Raw genomic sequence first — 15,932 nt, 5'->3', positions numbered from 1 at the left:
GTCAGCAGGTGACTAGATACACAAATTGTGGTGCATCTCAGCAATAAAAAAATTAACTATTGATACACACAACCTGGATGAATCTCTAATTATGCCAATTGAAAGAAACCATTACTCCTCTTTCATAAATTTCTTTTTTAAAAATGTAAACTAATCTAATCCACAGTGGCAAATAGCATATCAGTGGTTACCTAATAAATGGAAGAGGCAGGGCTGGGCACAGTGGCTTATACCTGTAATTCCAGTACTGTGGGAGGCTAAGGTGGGTGGATCACCTAAGGTCAGGAGTTCAAGACTAGCATGGCTCACATGGCAAAACCCTGTCTCTACTAAATATACAAAAATTAGCTTGGCATGGTGGTGGGTGCCTGTAATCGCAGCTACTTGGGGGGCTGAGGCAGGAGAATCACTTGAACCCAGGAGGCGGAAGTTGCAGTGAGCTAAGATTGCACCGCTGCACTCCAGCCTGGGTGACAAGAGCAAAACTCCATCTCAAAAATTAAAGAAAAAAAGGAATGGAAGAGGCAGTAGGCAGTAAGGAAAGGTCAGAGGGAGGAAGAGGTATGGGAAAATGTTTGGAAGTGATAGATGTGTTCTTTGTCTTCATTGTGCTGATGGTTTCACAGGTGCATACATATGTGAAAACGTATCAAATATGTGTTATTTTATGTCAAGTAATTGTAATTGACAGCTACAGTTGTTATTAAAAAAATGTAACCTCAGAGATAAGAACAGAAACCTTAACAGTTATGGTTGCTCTGCTATCACCTCCCAAACAGCAAGTGTTTAATCAATGCAAAGTACAGGGAAATGCTTGTGGGCCAAGGGAGAGACCCATTGGATCATACAGATTATGAATGCAGATTTAAAGTACTGCAGAATTTGGAGGAGCGGGCAGGAGGTCCTCCAGAAGAGGGAAGTCCAAATGTGAGCAAAGGCACAATGCCTTGCATGGAACAGGAAAATATGCATGCAATGAGAACTAATGGCTATCATGTATGAAGGTGCCTACGATGTGCCAGCCACTACTTTATGCACTCTACACGCTTCATCCCATTCATGCTCCTTCAAGAACAGATATTGAGGCCGGGTGTGGTGGCTCAAGCCTGTAATCCCAGCACTTTGGGAGGCCGAGACGGGCGGATCACGACGTCAGGAGATCGAGACCATCCTGGCTAACACGGTGAAACCCCGTCTCTACTAAAAACTACAAAAAAATAGCCGGGTGAGGTGGCGGCACCTGTAGTCCCAGCTACCCGGGAGGCTGAGGCAGGAGAATGGTGTGAACCCGGGAGGCGGAGCTTGCAGTGAGCTGAGATCCGGCCACAGTACTCCAGCCTGGGTGACAGAGCGAGACTCCGTCTCAAAAAAAAAAAAAGAACAGATATTATTATCCCCATTTCACAGGTGAAAAAATTCTGGTTTCGGTGGAGTGCTCACCCAGAGCCCTCACCACCAGAGCCTTCACCACCAATCAGAGCCTTTACCACCAATCAGTTCTCTATTTGTCACATTAAATACTAAACTCTACTCTAATTGGACTTAAAGTTTACAGGCTTAGAAAGGTCAAGTAACATTCAAACTGAGGACTGGCCCACTCACGATCTATGCATTCTCTTTCTACTGTGCAACACTGCACCCAATTAATGCAAGCAAAACTCCTCGTTAAATTATGTGCAAGTGCAAAAATATTCATGTGTTTATAAATGCCTTTCTTCCCAATTTATACTGCTAGATATGGGCGTAGATTTTAATGTTTCTCCAGCACAGTCTGTAAGTCTCTATGTGGCATGATCATCCACGATGATGACCCGTAGAAGTTGAATCTCCTCCTCCTGGGAGTGTGGCGAGGTGACAGACACCACTGTGAAGCAGGGAGGGAGTATGCATGCATGTTTACATACACAGAAACGCTGGGGAACTAAATACACATACGGCTGCAACAACACATACAGCTGGAAGTATTTCCTTTTCCCTGCCTGCCAAATTCAAGCACGGGCCACCAACCATTAAATAGCTGAGAAAGGGTGGCCTGGATCAGCAAGAACACCATCAACTTTGCAGGGACTCCCTAGTTCCGAACAGATGCATTTTATTACATTCAGTTAGGGTGTATGGAAATACGCTGTGTAGGCTGGGTACAATGGCTCATGCCTATAATCCCAGCACTTTGAGAGGCCAAGGAGGGCAAATTGCATGAACCCAGGAGTTCGAGACCAGCCTAGGCAACATGGCAAAACCCTCTCTCTACTAAAAATATATATATATTTTTAATTAGCAGGTTGTGGTGGCTTGTGCCTATAGTCCAGTTACTCAGGAGGCTGAGGTGGGAGGATCACCTGAGCCCAGAAGTCAAGGCTGCAGTAAGCTGTGATAATGCCATTGCACTCTGTACCACCATGCCCAGCTATTTTTTTTTTTTTTTTCTTTTTGTGGAGACGACGTCTCCCTATGTTGCCCAGGCTGGTCTGGAACTCCTAGGCTGAAGTGATCCTCCCACTTCAGCCTCCCAAAGTGCTGGGATTACAGGCAGGAGCCACCGTTCCCGGTCTAGGCTGGACATTTCTACAAACTTCACCGGCCCAGTGAGGGAGCATAAGTCTATTCTACCCCTGAGGAATCTCGGGGAAAGAACCTGCCCAAGATCATATGACTGGTCATCTGAGTGCTCACCCAGAACCTTCACCACCAATCAGCTCTCTGTCTGTAACATTTAATACTAAACTGTAGTCTAATTTGCATGTCTCATGAATTAAAATTTACAGGACAACTTCTCCTTGAGGTGTTCTACAAAATGGCTTCATTCCAGCTGCTCTTCAAATATTTTATATCTGTGATTTCCAAACCTTAAGTCAGAACACATTAGTCTTCATAAAATCAATTTGTGGGGATTAAACAGCAACAGCATTAAACAACAACAAAGACATTTAAAAAGAAAAAAACTAGAAAATATTGGAGCACATAGTATAGCATAAGAGTAAAAATACGGCTTGGTGAAACCTTCTTGGGTTTATTTACATGTATGTGGGTACTCGTTCAGAGTCTAAATGTTTTTTACTGTGGGCCAGGGTAAAAAATGTTGTAGGCCACGACTTTACATCAGGAAAGGTTTCTTATATATCAGAAATGGACTGCTGACAAAAATCTTCCCTCTAATCTCCTCCCACCCTCTCCTCAAGTATCTTCTCATAAAGCCCGGGTAGCTTAGCCCCGGTAAAGCGTTAATCTGAGGATCCGGGGTTCAAGGACAGGCACCAAAAAAAAAAAAAAAAAATTCTCTGGAGTACAAGAGGCAGAGAGCTTATGCCAGTAAGGGAGGCACCTCAGCCTCCCAGCCTCCTGCAGAAGGCTGGGCTTTCTCCACCAACACCTCCCTAAGCATTAAGCTCTGTCTCAGGCTTCTAGGCAGGCAAAAGAGAATGAAAGATGACAGCCCCACTAAAAGGAGCAATCAGGGGACAAGTCTTTAAAAATCCGCTATGGGAGGGCTCCCCTTCATCCTACCCAGGAAGTTGCTGTAGTGAGATGAAATGTCCAAGAGGGCAGTTTGTTCTCATTTCAGGAAGGTTCCCTGAACACTGGCCAAGCGTGAGGCAGGGCTGCAGACACAAAGAAAAACGATTCATCCCCCAGCAATCAGAGGGGAATACAGACATGAGAAACTGGCAATTACCATGCACGGCCAGCTAGGTGCTCTAGGCACTGAGAGAGGCTCCCTGGAGGAGTAATATCTGAGTCTTAAAGAAGAGGAGGCATGGACCAGATGAATGAGGGAAAGGTTGTTCCAGGAAGAGATTTGCAAGTTCAGGAAACTGGAGGTTAGGGAATGCAGTTTGAAGGCAAGATGAGGCAACACTGTCCAGGGGCTTCCCCGCAGCATTTTTTTTTTTTTTTTTTTTTGAGACAGAGTGTTGCTCTATTGCCCAGGCTAGAGTGCCGTGGCACGATCTCAGCTCACTGCAACCTCTGCCTCCCGGGTTCAAGTGATTCTCCTACCTCAGTCTTCCGAGTAGCTAGGATTACAGGCGCCTGACACCACACTCAGCTAATTTTTATATTTTTAGTAGACAGGGTTTCACCATGTTAACCAGGCTGGTCTCGAACTCCTGACCTCGGGTCATCCATCTGCCTCAGCCTCCCAAAGTGCTGGGATAACAGGTGTGAACCACCTTGCCTGGCCCCCCACAGCATTTAGAATAAAATCCAAATGCCTTCTTCTCCCCCTCACCCATGCCTGGTTCATCTTCTCCACTTGTTCCCTCTCCTCAGCAACACTGGCCTTCCAGAAGGTTCCTCACCTCAGGGTCTCACCTTGCTCTTCCCTCCACCTAGAAGAGCTCCTTCTCCAGTTCAGCCCAGCTGCAATGTCACCCCCACTGCTAAATCAGGCACTATCACTTCCTGGGCCATAACCCTGTGCCTTTTTAATAGTCCTTATTACTATTAATAGTCCATCTTTAGTATGTTTGTCTTTCTGTTTGTTTACTTGTTTTTTGTTTGTCTCTCTCACATATGCACAGGCAAAATACAAGGTAGCACATGGCATGAGTTCAATATATATCTTTGAAGAAATTGGTTGATGGAGAGGTGACTGGCTAGTTCAGGAGTGTGATGCTGGGATGTTTGGATTTTACCCTGAAAGCATTGAGGAAATCCTCAGAATTTTTTTTCTGGGGGGGTGGGGGGACGGAGTCTTGCTCTGTTGCCTAGGCTAGAGTGCAGTGGCGCAATCTCAGCTCACTGCAACCTCCACCTCCCAGATTCAAGCAATTCTCCTGCCTCAGCCTCCCGGGTGGCTGGGATTACAGGCAAGCACCAGCATGCCTGGCTAATTTTTGTATTTTTAGTAGAGACGAGGTTTCACCATGTTGGCCAGGCTGGTCTTGAACTCCTGACCTCATGATCTGCCAGCCTCCGCCTCCCAAAGTGCTGGGATTACAGGCGTGAGCCACCAAGCCCGGCCTGGAAATCACTAAGGATTTTAAGGGGAGATTAATGTGATTTACATTTCATTAAGTTCACTCCAGAAACAGACTCCCTTGCGGGAGCCAGGATGGAATTAGGAGGTTGTTCTAGAACATGAATGACAAAGAACTAAGGCACAGGCTGTGGAAACAGGCAGAAGAAATGGACTTGTGAGCTCAAATCTGTGTCACATTAGGCATGGGGGACAAAGGAGACAGAAGCCCTGGGTTCCTGACCTGACAGCCCATTCACCAAGAAGGTTAGGGGGACGAAGCTGAAAAAGTATTTGAACTTGTTGAGTCTGAGGGGCTTGCTGGTCTGCAGCTTACGTTGGGAAAGGACCCAGGGCCTCAGAAGGGAGGTAAGAATGTGACAGGCTTGAAGCAGGGAATGGAGGCTGCTGAGCTAGCCCATGCCTGATGGTCCTTTTCCCCCAACCTCGTTGGGTGAAAGTGAGGGCATGTTTGAGGAGTTTCAGCCTTGGCCACAGCTCAAAAACTAACCCACTCCAACCTCTCATCAACCAGCGGTTGCTGGTGGTAACACTCATCCTTTACAAATGTCAGTTACCATCTCAAGGTGGTAACACTCATCCTTTACAAATGTCAGTGGCACCTCCCATGCAGGTACTCATCAATGGCCATGAGGTTTCAGTCAAGCAGGCTGAGTAAGCTCTAGAGATCTGATACACAACAGGGTATCTACAATAGCATATTGTATGCTTAAAAACTTATTAAGGCAGATCTCATGTTAGGTGCTTTTACCATAATGACATTTTAAAAAACTGTCAAGACATAAAGTACCAATTCAAAGGTACTTACGGAACATCCAGGCATTGAGAACCTTTATGTCTGTGGAATATTATAAGGCAACAAAGTGGTCTTTACCTGGGGATATATACATTATATATATAGCTGTGTGTGTGTGTGTGTGTGTGTGTGTGTGTGTGTGTGTATGGCCATGGATGATAACCGAATTCTTGATTGGTTTTCTTTTTCTTTTTCTTTTTTTTTGCGAGAGAGGGTCTCACTCTGTCACTCAGGCTGGAGTTCAGTGAGTGGCTCAATCACAGCTCACTGCAGCCTCAAACTCCTGGGCTCAAGTGATCCTCCTGCCTCAGCCTCCCAAGTAGCGAAGACACACCACCTCCACCACAGCTGGCTAATATTTTAATTTTTTAATTTTTTGGGGGGAGGGGTGGTGGTTAGAAGCAGGGTCTTGCCATGTTGCCCAGGTTGGTCTTGAACACCTGGGCCCAAGCAATCCTCCCACCTTGGCATCCCAAAGTGTTGGGATTATAGGCATGAGCCACTGCGCCTGACAACTTCTTGATTTAAATCTTTATTCTCTATATTCAGAAAACATCAATGTGGCCTTTTGCCATTTTTCCCACATGGGTTATTACACACATACTTGAAGAATAAAAACAGTTGTCATTTGAAGGGGTATTAGGTATTGGTAAGCAACTTCTACCTTTCTATAAAATTTTAATATTATATTCCAAAGGGGGCTTTGTTCCTATTAGTCTAACATTTGGGCCCAATAGCCTGTGTAACACAAAGTATAGAAAAATACGAACACACAATTTTGCAGTTTGTAACTTAACAAAATTAAAATTGTTGTTAAAACAAACTGAGGCCGCAGTGCTTACCCACAGCAAACACTCAATAGATGTTTGTTGAGATGATTACGTGAAAGTGACTGAGCAGAATTTGAGGCTAAATTAACTGAAGCTTTAAAAAGAAACTTCATGTCTGACTTTGGCCCAGATCAGCACTTGGAACTGGGTATCAAGAGGATCAGCTTTATGCCTAGGTGAAGGTTTATTTACTGTGGTCAGAGACACCAAATAGACCTCACATCTCCTACACTTGGTGCTATCAATACCCAGATTGCCCAAAGAGCCCAGCCTTCAAACTGGACTGCTGTAGACCCCAGGAAATTCAATCACCCAAGGAACAGCACTATGGGGAGGGGTCATCAAATTGGGCCATATCAGTCTTTAATACCTGAAGGCTAATCACTTAATCCGGAATTATCCAGTAACCAGCAGAGCTCTGTCAAAAACCAACAGGCCTTAGTAAATAGAAAAAGAAGGGAGAAAAAGATGGATTAGTGCCTTGAGTACAACAGGGCTGCCTGGGGACCCTGCCTGACTGATCTGAGGGTTAGGAATGCTTACAACAAAGAAGAAACCAGAAATCAGGAAAATGGGAATTGAAAGCCAATGTTCACCTCCTTACACAGCTCTTAAGGCTGGCCCTGCCATCCTAAGCTCAAGGGTCTCTCCAGGAAGAATGAGATATCATATGAAACGCACTTCACAAATTCTAGTGCATTATACGATTGAGAACTATTATAATTAAGGAGAGTTCTCTGAGAGGTAACATCTTTGAACAGGCTCAAAACAGGAAAAAAACTATTTAATGCAAGAATTAAGATAACGTAGTGGCGAAGTGATGGCAAGTGGAATGGCTGAAAAAGCACGGTGTTAGTGTCAGACTAGGGTTCAAGTCCCAGCTCTCCATTTACTAGCTATGTGACCCCATACATGTCCCCTTGCCCATGAGCCTTCATTTCCTCCTCTATCAGCATACACGTGGACACACACACAGGCACACAAGGACACACACACAGGCACACAAACACACACACTCACTCCTCTTCCTTTTTTCCCACTCCAAGCCTAGGCAACGAGAGGGTCTTCAGTGGAATGTGACTATAGTAAGAGGCTCATTCAACCTTAAGGGAAAATTAGAATTTCTTCGCTATTAGTATTCTGTGGGATCAACAAAGGCTTAAGCCTCTATGTGCTTATGGTTTTAGGAAGAGGCCTCTGGTGTGTTTCTGTTTGCAACTTTCTCTGTGGCTCCTTTAAATTTCTGGAGCTTATGTTGATCAATGGAACTACTTATACATTCAAGACCCAAGAGTTCAATAACAAATTCTAACCCAAGTGGGAATGAATCATATGAATAATAATACTACTACTAACAAGAGCTATGCAAAAATCATGAAGATTCACTGTCCATTTGATTAACTACTTAGCAGGGAAAATTAAATGCAAACAGCACACATATTTTTCAAAGGCATAAAGATTTTTGAAGGTGATTCTTTTATTTATGCATGAAAACTAAATCTTTATGAAATCCTCTCAAATCACACTGGCAGATAATTTAAAAACATGGTAAATACCACATATGAATATTTCCTTAACATATGTATTCAGTAGCAGTCCTAATGATAAGGGGAGTGCTGGGAAGGGAAGGGTGTGGTCCCTTTAAATGATTTGGAAGGGAGAAGGGAAGTTCCAGGTAGAGACGAGGGCGTGGTCCCTGGCTAGGGCTGCACCCCAACAGGCCTAGGTGAGGTCAGGCACTTGCAGCCCAAATGTTGCAAGACCACCCTGGCCTGCCACATCCCCATCCTGTGCCTATAAAAGCCCAAGAGCCTAGCAAGGCAGACACAGAAGCAGCTGGACGTCGAAAGAGGAGCACATCAGTGGAGGAACACACAAGCGGCTGGAAATCAAGAGGAGGGGATGGGTGGAAGAATATTCAAGCGGCTAGACGTCGAGAGAACATTGGAAGCACACCAGGTTGGCCAGAGTAGTCAGAAAACAGCTGCCTGACTCCAGGGGAAAACCATCTCCCTTCTGGCTCCCCCATCTGCTGAGAGCTACTTCTACTCAATAAAGTCTTGCACTCATTCTCCAAGCCCAGGTGTGATCCGATTCTTCCGGTACTCCAAGGCAAGAACCCAGGATACAGAAAGCACTCTGTCCTTGTGACAAGGTAGAGGGTCTGACTGAGCTGGTTAACACAAGCCCATAGACAGCAAAACTAAAAGAGCACCCTGTAACACATGCCCACTGGGGCTTTAGGAGCTGTAAACATCCACCCCTAGACACTGTCGTGGGGTTGCAGCTCCATAGCCTGCCCATCTGTGTGCTCCCCTAGAGGTTTGAGGAGCGGAGCACTGAAGAATCAAGCCAGACCCCCATCACACACCCTGCGAGGGGGACAAGGGAACTTTTCCCGTTTCACTAATATGTTCTGATTTACTAATGTGCCTTCTTACAAACTTTTTAACCATCACTTTGAGAGTGCACTAAGGTTGGCTTTACGCAGTCGTCTATTTTACACACTGAGAAACAGAGCCGAAGTCTTTCTTGGAGGACCACAAGAGGAGAAGGTCGACCAGCAAGCACCCTGGACCCTGTAGCCCAGAAGTGAAAAAACTTTTTGTCTTTTGAGTGTCACAGCAGAACTAGGAAAGGCCATTATAAGAGAGCTCTAAGGCTGCGGCACAGGAGGGAGAACAAAAAATATTTTTTAAAAAAATAAAAGAATACCAAAAGAATAAAGGAGGTAATAAAAGAATACCAAAAGAATAAAGGAGGTAGAGAAGAAAGAAAGAAGAGGCCTGGTGCGGTGGCTCATGCCTGTAATCCCAGCACTTTGGGAGGCCAAGGCAGGCAGATCACTTGAGGTCAGGAGTTCAAGACCAGCCTGGCCAAGATGGTGAAACCTCATCTCTACTAAAAATACAAAAATTAGCTGGGCGTTGTGGTGGGCACCTGTAATCAATCCCACCTGTTGGGGAGGCTGAGGCAGGAGAATCACGTGTACCCAGAAGGTAGAGGTTTGCAGTGAGCTGAGATCGCGCCACTGCACTCCAGCGTGGGCAACAGAGTGAGGCTCCATCTCAAAAGAAGGAAAGAAAGAAGAAAATGAGCAGGAACGAAGTGGCTATGCTAAAAGTGAAATTGATTGTCACCAGCATTTGCTATGGGCTGGGGGAGGACTGAATAACACAGGCGGTGAACTTGGGGCAGACTCAGTTATCTTTGAAAGACAAAAGATGATCTCTCAAACCCAAAGCCATTGGCTCTTATCCAGAACTTGTTGTTTGTGCCTCCTGTTTCCATTAGACGACCCTCTATCTAGTATTAAAATGGAAGAGATCGCTAATAAAAGTAGAGAGTATTCTCTGATGCCCTGAATCACTGACACAGGTTTATAAAATGTCTGACATAAAAAGATACTCTCTAAATACAGGCATTCAAACAAGTATTTACCTAAAGTTTAACTTTGATCACATCATGTTAAACTATTCCATAGTTTCATCTGTTCCAACTCTTCTGTATTTCCAGGGCCAGAAGGAAATCCAAGAGACAAGCTGTGTCCAAAGCTGTAGTCAACCCAGCTCTTTTCCGATAAGGCAGAATTAGAAGAAAAGGGGCTTACATTTCAACACACTTGATCCTCTTCTAAACTTGGCTCACTTCTAGCCCATGATAGGGCACTAGAAAAGTCCCCTGGTATCTCTGAGCCATGATTTCAGTATCAGTATAACCATTATCTCTACTTCCAAGGAACAATGAAAAGGTGAAGTCACTAATAATTTTTAAATATTTTAGGAAAAAGCCATGCAGTCATGCATGCCTATAATCCTAGCTACTTGGGAGGCTGAAGCAGGAGGATTGCTTGAGCTCACAAGTCCAAGACCAGTGTAGGCAACATAGAGAGACCCAGTCCCTTCCCCACAAAAAGCTGACATTAATGAACTAATGATTAATACATATGAATTGCTGGATTCACCCCATCTACATCCTTCAGGAAGGAAGACCTTGGATCTTTCATGCCTCCAGAAACCTACACACAGTCACTTCTTCAGACCCTAAGGGTGTGCACAGGCTGCTATGAAGACAAAGACTGAACTTCACCAGACTGTAGGTGAACAGCTACATTACGCCAAGTTTCTCCTAAAAAAATGGGAGGCGTTTTGGGGGGAAAACAATTTTACTTTCTGATTAAATATGATCTTGTAACTGCTTTCCTTGTTATTACAGTTTTTAAAGCACAGTGATTTATTAAAAGATTTAAAGTCCATGAATCTAAAAATAATCATTATTTTTGGTGCAATTGTTTTTAACGGCCTAACCATTGCCTCCCCTCTGGGAGTTTTATCTGGAGTGTGGGGATTGAAGGTGAGACTCACCTTACCTGTAATTAACTACCATGAAAGCAGGGTTGAAAGGTGCCCAAATCTGCCCTAACAGAACTAATGTGCCTGAGAACACTTTTGCTATTCATGAATAAAATATGGAGTGGAAGCCAGAGAAGTGCAATTTAAGTCTCACCTTAGTTGCCCTATGTTTTCAAACTTAGTACAATGCGGTAAAACTTACAAGGCGCACTCGGTTTAAAAATAAGATCAGAGGTTCCTTTATAAGTCCCACAGACTGAGGGAAATGAAAACTGCATTACATAGCCACCTTCAGTCCACTTCTCTTGCACAGCTCCTGATAAATTGCTTTGCAACTTAGCTGGCAAGACTAGTTGGTCCCACATCCCACCCTCAGCCTCCCATCTGCCAGGGTAGATTTCTGAACTTAGTGGGAAAAGCCCCAGGTCTCCACTAAGTGCAGGCACTAAACCAAGCTATTAGGAAGGTGAAAGGGGAGAGGGGTCCATTAGAGAAATGCTTTGCTAGTGGTTCAAAGTACATCTTTTCTCAGAATAGGTCCTTTTTTTTCCTACATTCTACTTCTTAAGTTTGAGAGTAGGTAAATGTAAATTTTTTTTTTTTTTTTTTTTGAGATGGAGTCTTGCTCTGTTGCCCAGGCTGGAGTGCAATGGCGCAATCTCGGCTCACTGCTACCTCCGCCTGCCAGGTTCAAGCGATTCACCTGCCTCAGCCTCCTGAGTAGCTGGGATTACAGGCGTGCACCACCACGGCCGGCTAATTTTTTTTTTTTTTTTTTGTATTTTTTTTTTTTTTAGTAGAGATAGGGTTTCACCGGTAAATGTAAATTTTACCAAAAATAAAACAAGATTATAATGCAACACGTGAATCAGCCTTTTGAGGCACACAGGAAGGGAAGTCACAACTCCCAACCTCCCCCTCCCAAACCCCACTCCCCAGACCATATCAGCTGGCCTGACAGCCATCAGGAACAGTCCTCGCTGGAATTGCTGACTGAGGAGCCTGTCTGCCACTAGAGAGCAAATGTTCTGACAGAGATTCTGCATCAAGGCCTAAACCCGAAAGTCAAAGCCAGGAAAATCTGGAAAGAACAGAGGTCAAAATATAATGGAGGAAATCAGAGCAGACCACCTATCCACAGCAGGCCCAGGTGGACAGAAACCAGGCTTAAGCAAAGTTTGCCGAGCAAACATGTTGCTTTTCTCACAATATAAATATATTTAATCCTTTTATAGCAAGATCCCAAGCTGATCCCAAGAGCTCATTCAGAAGGATTTTATTATGCAAGTCACCAAAAATCAGTTACAGGCAAGTTTGCCTTTAGGTTAACAGCTAAGGAGCCCGGAAGTCTGGGCTCTGGGAAAGCCCTTTGTTCCGGGAATCCTGTCCCTCAAGCAGGGCTTTAATTTCACTTCAATTTCAAGTCCCCAAATCAAATTTTAAAAGTGCCCACTTAAAGAACTGCAGAATAAATGAGGGGTCCAGTACTTTTTCTGGACCCTCCAGGCCTCAGGACAGTATCAAATTACAGGGCTTTCTCTCCTGGATGTGGCCCCTCCACCCCCCACTGTTTTTCTTTTTTAAAAAAGAGAATCCCACACACACCCTACTGTGTCCACCATTTCAAATACCTTGCTAATACATCCCTATTCTGCATCTCTCTGGAGTCCTCTAAGAATCTGGGAGGAGCTAACAAATGGAATTTGAATAATAATGAGGCGACTGAACAATTTAATTACAGAAGGTAGCTCTAGAGACTCCAATAAAAGGGCTGAAAGGCTTTATCTACAAAAATGTGGCCTGGTGCTCAACGGTAAGACCAATTACCGGGGGTGCAGAAGACAGAAAGCACAAAGGTGCACACATCAGTTTAAGCAAATGAGGAATCAGCACAAATCATCCCAAGAGAGAAAACACTATGAAAAAATGTTTTCATAGTGGGAAGGCTGCTTTCTCATCTACCAGGTGCAAGCCATCGTTAACTTTATTTCCTTTCTGATTCATTGAAAGTCGTGCCTGCCAGATGTAGAATAATGAAACTACCCTCGTGAGAAAAGCTTTGTATAGAGAATTTAAAATAAGTTCAGTGAATTCTCAATAAAAGTTCTTTAAAAATCAATAGTCACAAAGGTACTTGTATCTCTCACACGATTTCTTCAGTGTGAAATATTAAAGTTAGTTCCTTCTCTTGGATGCATACAGTTTCACTGAGAATAACATCATGTTTAACAGCCGCTTTCTATTGACCTTCCCAAGTGACCTTACAATAAAGGAACTTTTACTCTTTTCTGAGGGAAACTAAAAAAAGTTTAACCTTTCTGGAATACGAAAAGGCTCTCAACTTCCTTAGACCTTAAGAAAACGCAGGAAGCCCCCACAAGCTGAACGACTGCTAAAACCCGCTTCTAGAACAGAAAAAGAGTTTGCTTCAATGGCAAAGAATTCCCCCGCCGCGCGCTCACTCCCGGGCAGGCACTGCCATGTCCAGGTGGTGATACCGAGGGCAGATAAGGTGTCCTGACAACGGTATTTGCGTGGATCCCGGGAAACCTGCGGCCACTCGGCGACTCCCAGAACAGCTTGGCGAGCATCCCCCCGCCGCCCCGCGGGTCTCCCCAGCCAACACCTGGGTGGACCCCTCCTGCGGCGACGCGGGGCGAGACTGACACCCGCAGCTGCCGACGACCCTGCCAGTCACGCTGCCGCCGGCTGCCTTTTTTTAGCCACGACATCTGACTCTGGCTTCAACAGCACCGTTCAGGGAGAGAGGTCCCAGGGCGCGCCTGTGGTCCCCTCCCCTCCCCAACCGCCAGACGCTGCGGAGAACTTGGGGTGAGGGGCGCGGGAGGCACCGGCTCTGAAGGGGGCAGAAGCGCGCGCTCCTCCGGCCCAGACGCTTCCTCCCTCCTTCCCCTTTTCCACCGATCCTGGTTGCCCCTCCGCCACCAGCACCGCGCTCCCTCATTTGGCAGCTCGAGGTCACGCTTCTGGCGTCCCTCCCCACCCCAACCCCTCAACTCCGCTCCCCTGGACCCCCTCCAAGTCGGTGACCAGCGCACTGCCGGGCTGGGGGCAGGAAGATGCCAAGGGGAGGAAAGGGGCACGAGCAGAGGACGCGGGGGCCAGGCGCTCACCTCCCTCCTCTGTGCCGCTGTCCGGATCCGCGTCCGAGGAGTCGGGCCCGTCTCCGTAGTCCGCTAGCCCCACCAGCTCATCCTCCTCCTCCTCCTCCTCCGCGTCGTCCTCGTCCTGCGGTTGCGGCTTCCCCAGCACCTGGCTCATCGCGCCCAACGGCCGGCCGGCCGGCCCGGGGACGGCGGGGGTCCCGGGGTGGGGGCCAAGTCTCCTAGCTGGCCGTCCGCAGCCTATTTCTGAAGCGGAGGTTTGTCTAGAGCTCGGCGGGGGCCGGCGGAAGCGGGGGCCGCGCGTCCCCCGGCGGGCGGCGCCCAGGTCCGGGTCCCGCGGTTCCCACCGCGCCCGAAGCCCCCTCCCCCGCCCCGCCCGCCGGCGGAGGAGTCAGCCGGAGCGCGGCAGTTCCTCCCGGAGGAGAGAGAGAGAGAGACTGCGTGACCCGAGTCACCTGACACACACTGTCACACACTCACATACACACCCCGCACGGGCGCGCGCCCGCCCGGCCGCGGGCACCACTCGGCTGGGCGCTAGGCCGAGGACACACACGCACTCGCACGAGGAGAGCAGGGAGGCGCGGGGCCCCTGCACCCTCCCAGACGCTCACACGCAGACACACGCCCCGTACACGGGGCCCCCGGGACGCCTCGCCGTCACCCACCGCGGCTGCGCGCCAGGGGCCCCCACGCGCCGCTCCTTCACGTGGTCCCCGCACAGGTGGGGGAGGGGGCGCCGCACACCCTGAATGTCCCCCCGTCGTCCCACTGCCACACGCACACACACCCGCAGAGCCCATACCGTGGGCGGATGCCTCCTGCTTACAGTCCCGAGCTAGGGGTCCCAAGTGGGTGGCCTCCCAACACTGTGGCGCGCCCAGATCCCCCACCCCAGAGCAGCGTGCCCAGGACACCCTGTGGACGCTCAAGAGCCCCAGACGGAGAACTCAGATAAATGCACAGTGGAGGCGCAGTCTCCATAGCAATTGTCTTTTAGTGTGCCTTTATGGTTCAAAGTGCTTCCCACCAAGAATATTCAAAAAGCAGGCCTACCCACATGTAAATGTTTCTGAAGAAATCACATGACTCGTGGCTGCTTAGACTAAATAATTCCTCTGCAGCCTTTTGGAAAAGGTCTCAGTGTATAACACACTCAGGGGCTATTCATGGCCACCTCCTCATGTCTCATTGTTGCATAGACTGTAATCCCACATAAATAAAATATTTCAAGGCTTTTGTGGGAGTAGGGGAGTGGCGGTGGTGGGGGGGCAATTCTCAAATAGGAATAGCAGCAACGTGGAGTGAGACTCTAAAACCTGCATTCCTCCTTCACAAGCTTTTCACCACGGAACACACTGTACCCACCCTTTCTGGGTACTGCAAAAAATCACGTGGATGAACTTCCTTCTGTGGAGTACAATAAGAAAAAACCGGCTGGTCAGCATCATGATCCAGCTCCTACAGGTGCCAGCAGCTCAGCCGGTGGAGCAGTGCAGAACCGGAGGGAAGAAGCTCGGGCAGGAGACTCTCGGGGCCCAAGGGTGCTAACCTCCATAAGAAACATTTATTAACCACCTCCTATATGCCTGGGGCTGGGCTAAGTAGGGGGTCCAAGAATGCTCAGGGCTGTGTTCCTGCCCTGAAAGAGCTCGCAGTCTACCAAATCATGACTCATGTCCTGGATTTTTTTAATTTCTGAGTGTAGAAGGTGGATGCAGACACTTTCCAGAAGGTGGCTGCTTCTAATTGGAAAGGTCCTGAGATTTTCCAAGGGAGGCAGGCAGTATAATTTGCTATAACTGTATCAGTTAAGGTCCTTCCCAGGATTAAATAAACGGTACGTGCAAA

General features: G+C 47.1%; 1 protein-coding gene and 1 long non-coding RNA gene across 4 annotated transcripts in view; one reads left to right on the top strand and one right to left on the bottom strand.

Moving 5' to 3' along the window:
• Positions 1-10,754, top strand: part of LOC111538079 — a 56,007-nt gene extending 45,253 nt beyond the window's left edge. The window contains exon 4 of one of the 2 annotated variants that reach the window (XR_002730200.2): positions 10,587-10,754. This is a non-coding gene — a long non-coding RNA (uncharacterized LOC111538079). Of the gene's footprint in view, positions 1-10,120 lie in introns of both variants that reach the window. The other variant, XR_002730199.2, reaches the window with a different exon arrangement.
• RRAGD (Ras related GTP binding D) overlaps positions 1-14,523 on the bottom strand; it is a 46,109-nt gene extending 31,586 nt beyond the window's left edge. For both annotated transcript variants that reach the window (XM_023205278.2, XM_023205279.2), the window contains exon 1: positions 14,091-14,523. In XM_023205278.2, coding sequence (XP_023061046.1) covers positions 14,091-14,238 — 148 coding nt within the window. In that variant the 5' untranslated portion in view covers positions 14,239-14,523. The remainder of the gene's footprint in view (positions 1-14,090) is intronic.
• Between the last annotated feature and the right edge of the window lie 1,409 nt (positions 14,524-15,932).

The sequence above is a fragment of the Piliocolobus tephrosceles genome, chromosome 5 (assembly GCF_002776525.5).
Source record: "Piliocolobus tephrosceles isolate RC106 chromosome 5, ASM277652v3, whole genome shotgun sequence".
NCBI classification, from domain to species: domain Eukaryota; kingdom Metazoa; phylum Chordata; class Mammalia; order Primates; family Cercopithecidae; genus Piliocolobus; species Piliocolobus tephrosceles.
The sequence above is the reverse complement of the archived record's forward strand: the minus strand, read 5'-3'. Positions and strand labels throughout refer to the sequence as shown.